This window comes from Psammomys obesus, unplaced genomic scaffold (genome assembly GCF_907164565.1).
Source record: "Psammomys obesus unplaced genomic scaffold, mPsaObe1.curated_primary_1811, whole genome shotgun sequence".
Classification (NCBI taxonomy): Eukaryota; Metazoa; Chordata; class Mammalia; order Rodentia; family Muridae; genus Psammomys; species Psammomys obesus.
The window spans coordinates 2,304,265-2,311,668 of NW_026596089.1; the positions used below are offsets into that span (position 1 = coordinate 2,304,265).

Below are 7,404 nucleotides of genomic sequence, written 5' to 3' on the forward strand. Positions count from 1 at the left end.
GTCCTATTACCAGCGTCAGGTGTGTGCAGGCGTGTCCCGATTGCAAATGGTACTGTTAACCCTGACCTTGCATCTCAGCTCTGCAGCTAAAACTCCACTTCTTTGAGACCGTCTGGGTGAGCCGCTCTGGGTCAGAGGCGACAGACCCCTGTTTTCCAGTGGAGGGCCCGCGTCTGGGGGCGGAGCAGCCGGGCAGGTTCTGGGGCACCGAGGGTGGCAGGCACCGAGGTGGCTGTTGCCGGCGGGAGTGAGAGCCGGCTGTAGGCGGCTCCTTCCTGTGCAAACTTTTCTGTGCTCTTCCTCCTCCCGCGCTGCGCACCGCTGCTCGCGGCCGCCTCCCCGCCCTGCCAGCCGGCCCGGGGCTCCACGCGGGGCCGCGGCGGACAGCGCAGCCCTTTGCGCCGGCCCCACCCTGCCTGAGCTCGCTCCCTCCCGGCGCCTAGAGCGGATGGCGGAAGCCGGCAGGAGCCCGGCGATGTCCCCGGACCAGCCAGCCGGTCAGGAGGCGGTGGCAGCGGAGGCTCTGGACCCCGAGTCCGAGGCTCCTGGCCCACCCGTGCCTGCCCTGCGCTGGCTTCCCGGAGACCTAAGTCCCCGCGGCCGCTCCCAGAGTGACCTGTCGTCGGCCTCGAGCCGGGGCCGCCCGCTCAGAGTCCACATCTCAGGCTCAGGTAAGGGTGGTCCGGGGCGGCCCGGAGAGGCGTAGCCACGGGCAGGTGGCGGTCGCCATGCAGCGATCTTCCCTGGTCGCACGGGGTCAGCTGTGGGGGGCCAAGAGCAAGGACAAAAGCTGCTGTTCCCATATCGTTGCCTCCTGCTGGGCTGCAGAGGCTTGGTGTCCCTCGGCTGAGCAGCAGGCGACCGGTGGGTGCGCCCGAGTGGGTGCGCCTCCCTTCTGAGCCGGAGCATCGTGGCGCGGTTTCCGCGGGTTCCCCAGGACTCCAGGCGGCACCAGTGTTGGCTTTGGTTCTTGGGCTAATTGGTCTTCAGTGTGACTGTGGTCCCTAGGAAGGGTGTGGTCCCTCACTTAAGGGACTGAGGTTGCACAAGGTCTTTGAAGCTCTGGCTACCACTCACTCCTGCTTCTGAAACTCAGATTTCTTAGTGGGGCTTGTTGGTAACAGAACCAGAGGACTTGAGTTTCCCTGACCATGGAAACCCACAGAGGTGTTAATGAGAGCTTGGCCTGGCTGTGTGTGTATCTAAAAGCCGGGTGCCAGGACTGCTGCTGTAGAGTCAAACCTCTGCCCTGAGTTTCACTGGGGCCTGATGCTGCCCAGGCTGTGCTGGGCGAGGGAGGGCTAATGGGTTAACTTTGTCCTTCATATCTCAGTGGAACGATGGTATGGTATATCGTGTGGATACATTAAGGTAGATTAAGTCATTATTTAAAAATATCCTAAGAACCGAAAAACTTTCGGTTTTTAGCCCGGCAGATGTGTCCAGTTTCCATGGGTGATTTTTATAATTTTCAATCTGGGAAGGCTGCACATGAGCTGGGAAAAGGGGGACATGAGAACGACCAACTTCAGCAAAGAGCTTACTGATGCGAACTGCCCACCCCCACATTTCCCTGCGCCTTTCCCACGCTCTGGGGTCATGCCTTTCTTGATTTCCTGTCCCCATTTATTTGCGTATGTGCACATGCAGGCACACCTAAGAGTAGAAGTCATAGGACAATTTGCAGAAATCACTAGAGTGAAGAGACTGACTTCACTCTAACTGACTTCACTCTAACTGACTGCGCTTTGGGCCTTGGCAACAGAGTTCAAATTCTCAGGCTTGGTGTCCAGTGCTTTAACCGACTGAGCCTTCTCCACATTCCCTCCTATGATCTTGAACTCAACCTCTCTTCTACCCAAAGCCAAGTTCTAGCTTGAAAAGAGCCCATTTCTGTGCACCTGTCTCCACTCCAGCTACTTAACTCAGCTGTCCACCAAAAGTGTCTGTTTTTGTCACATTGGTCTTTGCTACTCACTGTGTTCAGAAAGCATCAGCTGTGTTCCTGGTTTGACTTTGGAGATCATCTTGGATAAAGCCAGTCAGAACCATTAGGTCCAGGTTGTGAGATGCCCACCACAAAGTTATTTTATGAAGAGTGTTGAGTGGGAAAGCATTTTGCCTTCTGCTTTGGGGCCAAACAGAATTGGAGCTGTACATAATCTTGATCGACTTTTTAAAAAAGATTAAGGGGTTAACCATTCCAGTGACCCAAAGAGACAAGTGAATAGTTAGTCGGTGAGTGTAGATAAACAAACATAACTGCATCTCAAGTTTTCATTTTTAAAAATAGCAATTAAAGCTGCATGTAGGACAGTAACAGTAAGAATTCTGTAAATGCTTGTGGACACACATGTACCACATGGTAGTGACAGGAGCATCTGTCTATCTCCAAAGAATCCGAGTCCCTATGTCAGTGTAATGAATACTAGGAAGTGGCAGCTTTCAACCCATTTGCCCCCAGTATTACAGAATGTTGGGGCTAAGGTAACAGAATGAACGTCTTCCAGGAGACGATATTCCACTTCCAGAACTAAGCTTTGGGTCTCTAAGAGCAGGCTGGATGTAACCATGGCCACACCCTTTTTTTAATCAAGAGGACAAAGAAGGAACCAGTTCCTCATGGATATCCAGAGAATTTCCCATGACAGTCATAGCCTCCAAGCAGGCTGGCATGCCCAAGTTATCTTAGGAGCATAATAAGAAGGTTAATCTCTTTATGACAACAGCTCTTGTCCTAGTGCTGAAGTAGCCCAAGCTTCCCGGCCCTTATCAGAAACTCTGGGCATGCTCAGAGGCAAGATCTAGGCCCTATGTGGCTTTCTAGAATCAGCAAATCAGTGTCAGGACCAGTAGCACTGGCCTCTTCTAACATCAACCCTTCCAGACACACCTACTTAATGTGAATCTGCATACTGAAAGATGCCCAGGTATGCTCGCGCTCTCTCTCTCTCTCTCTCTCTCTCTCTCTCTCTCTCTCTTTCTCTCTCTCTCTCTGACTCTTTGTCTCTCTCTCTGGCATTTTCTAGTCTAAGAAGTCTTTCTTTCAGACACCACATTTCAATCTTAGCTATATAAGGGATCACTTGGAAACACAACAATAAAACAGTTTCTGGATAGGTCCATTTCAGAGATTCTGCTTTGGTTGGCATCAGCTGTGGCCTGAGCATCAAGATTCTCTAAGGCATGGCCAAACTTGAGACTTGCCATTCTTTTTGTCATGGAGTCCTGGAACACTATGACCAGAGCTGGCCTAGGCAAATGGGAGCTTGTAGCATGAGTACCTGCTCCCTCCTCTCATTCTCTTTCTGCCACACCCTCCCAGATATCTTTCCTTGCTTCCAATCTTGATTCAGATAGTTGTTGAAGAGTTCTTGTGGGATTACTTTAAATAATGAGCTAGTTCCCCGGTGTTAGTCCTTGATGTTGGGTGATCATTGAGCAAGAAGGGAAGTCATCTTTGGCAATGTCATAGAGAGGAGAAGAAATGGAAAGAGGAATTTTCTTCTTACAATACCTACTCCAAGGCAAAGGACCACCCTCTCCTGCCTTCAACTCTCATCTACCGCCTGCCCTAGCTTCCTGTCCATCCTTGAAACTCAGCCCCTAAAATTGCCAATTGCTGCCATTAGAGTTATTCACTGCCAATCATTTTTCAAGGCCTTCTCAGTGCTCACATCATATGGAGACATCCTAAGAGCCTCTTCTTCCCTGGTTGTCCTGGCTTATTACCAGGTTTTCTAAAGGAAAATATCTCATAGTTTAGGGCTTTCTTTGACTTTCAAATTCAGGAGCTAATTTTTCCACACAAAAATATATGCACTTTTTTTTTTTTAGCAAAAACTATAGATTCATAATTTAAAGGCCATACAAAATGGGCAAAGACCCAAATATTTTTGAATAAATCATCTTTGAAAGTCAAGCTGGGGTCACTTTTTTTTTTTTTAGCATAATAGCACAGACTAATTTTCTTTTTCTTTCTTTTTTTGGTCTTTAAAAAAAAAATAAACTCACAGGGCTTTGAATTTAACCAAAGCTCTGGTTTCCTAAAATCTAATGTTCTTATAAATAAAACTATCTTTAAAGGTGAATTCTTGAAATGAAGTTCTCATAGAATACACTTAGGGTTTCTCTTAATTTTTACCCCAGTCTTGCCAGACTTGTTCCTCATGCGGAGATTTACTGGAGTGGGCTGCTTCTGATGTGCTTTTATCACAGGACTGGTTAATAAGCAGAGGATGCCGGGTTGCAGCCCAGGTTGTGTTCCTGTTGTTAGCATCCATCAAGTCTTGGTTCAGCTGTCTTTGAGAGGGACAGATGCTGCTTTGACCCATGACTCAGTCTTGTCCAAAGCAAAACGATCATCTCTGGGCTGGAGGTGCCCTAGGCCAGCAACCACGCACAACTGCTAGCTTACATTTGGGTAACTGAGAGTGGAGGGGTTTGTCTTTGTTGGTCTTTGCCGAGCAGCAGCTAACTGGTCTCAAGTTTACTTCCTGTCTTTGCTTGGTCATAGAACAGCAAGTCTACCTGGCTGGCAAAGATAGGCCAATTTGGACAGTGTGAAAGGAGGCTGGGTGCAACAGGCACTAGAAGACTAAAATCCAGCTAATGTTCTGCCTGTGTCAGTCTGGGCACCTGGTATAGACATGCAAGCCCTTCTCATCCTCACAGGAGAAAAGGGAAATGCTTCATCTTAGTAGCTAAGCCGGATGGAAGGTACGCCCATCTTGGCATGTTTTAAAAACCTGCTTCATCTGTGTCACGATGCACCAGAACTGGGTCCAAAACAAGAAAATTATCAAGAATTTAGGCAACTGGTTCCTCTTTCTTTGTCCCTTTCTTAAGGCTGGCCCAACCTCAGCAGGCCCACAGCTTCTGCTTGACTCTCTGCTGGCAGGCTTTCTTCCTCTCTTGTTTGAGCCCCTTCCTGCCCTACATGGGCTTCCTTTCTCAGGTGTAACACACGGCATGGGCACAACACCCACCCCTGGGACACCCAGACCCTTTTCTCTGTGAGCTCTTGAGTCTATGGTTGCCTGGGGCAGAATTCTTTGTTTAAATTCTTAAGAAAAGACCTACTGTGTGAAGCTTCCTTTTCCAGCAAGCTGTAGATGAGAGGTCACTGTGAAGCCTGCGGATTGGCTCCCCTTGTGAGATGCTCATCCAATCCCAAGCTGGTTCCGGAGGGTCCATGACCCACTTAGCTGGAACTGAGTGTATATGTTGTACACTGTTCATTCACTCTTTCATTCAGCTTGTATTTCTTGTTTGTTTGTTTGTTTGTTGAGACAGCGTTTCAATCATGCAGCCTTGGATGGTCTGAAGCGGGACATTTATTCTGGGCCCTATCTGCTGCAAGAGGTGCTTCAGGCGCGAGAGCATATCTTAATGTTTCATGTATTCATTCAGTTAGGTTAGGGCTAGCGGGCCAAACACAGAGGCAGCAGATACACCCCTAAGGGACCCACGGTCTAGTGGGGAAAGAGGACAATAAGCTAGACATGGCACAGTAAGAAAATATGAGCTATGATCAGGGTTATGTGGCCAGCTCTGAAAATAGCTTGGGGAAGATCCCAAGGAAGGATCTCCCAGAGACTGTGGCACTGTTCTCTCTCTCCCTCTCCCCACCCCTCTCTGCAGAAAGTGAAACTCAAACATGGAGATAGACACATGTTTGGAAAAATAAACAGTACATGAAGGCCCGAAACCACTGGCCTGACTAGAGATGATAGTCTCTTTGGCTTTGCTTGATGCAAAGAAGGAAGAGAATGATGCAGCAGGGAGGCCAGAGGTGGCTGTGTGTGACTGATCATGGGAGCACAGTGCAAGTGGCATTTGTGAGTCTGATGGAAATACATTTGAGTGTGTTTCTACATGTTCAGGTAGAATCACTGACAACAGTGGCCGAATACAGGCAAAGGAGACACAGGATCGTGGTTATCCAAGATCTTGCTCATGTTACTTCCCTTCCTCATACTTGACTTCCTTATAGCTGACCTGGAAATGATTAGTAAGAGTAATGCCTGGCTTATTGGGTGATTGTGGGGGTGAAAGGTGAGAAAAGAGACCTTGAACTTTAAGGTTCTGGGTAAAGTGTGTCATTTGGAACACTTTTATTGAAAACTTGGTTAAGATACATTTAGATGGGTCTGTCACCTTTCTAATGCTGTGAGACCATCACAAACAGAAGTCAGGCTTCCCTGAATTTTGCATTCTTGGTGCCTAGGATAGGGCCTGGTACATACAGTACATAAGAGTGCCTGGTAGATATTCAAGGAACTGATGAATGGATTAACTAGGTCAGTTCTTGTAACATCAAACATCTTTCAAAAATTAGTCTAAAGTGCACACACACACACACACACACACACACACACACACACACACACAGAGAGAGACATATATGAGGAATTTAAAGTTTTGATTCCCAAATGTGCTAAAATGAAAAGAACCAAGCAAAAGATTTCATTTGCTTTTTCAAGATCTGCTCATGAACTAACTACAGGGGAGGGGCCCATTGCACAAGGCTCACTGGGCCATGGCCACAGGAGACAGTTTGTGGGGAGGAAGTAATGGCTCTGTCCTACCTGAGGCCAGGGGGATGAAATCCCAGACCCAGGGGTTCTGCAGGCTCCTGGGAATGCTCTGCTGGTACCAGATCCAAGAGTGTGGTCAAGGAGGGTCAGAAGGCAGCAGACTGTGGCTCATGCAGTCCTGAGCTGTCTGCACATGCTGTCAGACTTCATCTTCACAGCAACAAATTTAGAGATGAGGAACCTGGTTTTTCAAAGGTGGAGGAGGACACCCACATCCCTTGGGTCAGGGTACCAGACCTACATCTTTCAAACTTCAAAGTGCACACCCATTGGCTCATGGTGCTGGAGTATCTGCTATTCCCTCCTAGAAACAGCTCACCAAAAAGGAGAAAACTACATCATAATTTAAAACTCAAAAACATCATTGTGAGCAAGAACATCAGGATAAACAGCTCTTTTGGACTGAGGCGATGGCTCAGTGGGTAAAAATGCTTGCCCTACAAGTGTGAAAACCTTAGTTTAAGTTCTCAGAATCTGCATAAAAACTGGACACATTAGTAGAACCTCTGCAATCTCATCTCCTGCTGGGAGATGGGAGGAGGCAGAAACAGGAGACTGCTCCAAAGTGTGGAGGCCAGCTAGCCTGGGCATATACACTGGGAATGCAACACAGCTTTGTCACAAACACAAAAGGAGGAGAGACCAGCATCCAAATTGCTCCCGATCCCCATGTGTGTACCCTAGCAAATGTGCACTTATCACTTATATTCACACACTTGAACATACACACACATGAATACCCACATACATGAATACAGACACACACACACACACACACACACACACACACACACACACACACACA

The 7,404-nt window shown here is 48.1% G+C and overlaps 1 protein-coding gene across 3 annotated transcripts in view; it reads left to right on the plus strand.

The window, feature by feature from the left end:
* The first annotated feature begins 279 nt into the window (after positions 1-279).
* The window catches only part of Phactr2 (phosphatase and actin regulator 2), a 271,411-nt gene continuing 264,286 nt past the window's right edge, over positions 280-7,404 (plus strand). For 2 of the 3 annotated variants that reach the window (XM_055627714.1, XM_055627711.1), the window contains exon 1: positions 412-671. In XM_055627714.1, coding sequence (XP_055483689.1) covers positions 449-671 — 223 coding nt within the window. In that variant the 5' untranslated portion in view covers positions 412-448. Of the gene's footprint in view, positions 672-7,404 lie in introns of all 3 variants that reach the window. The other variant, XM_055627713.1, reaches the window with a different exon arrangement.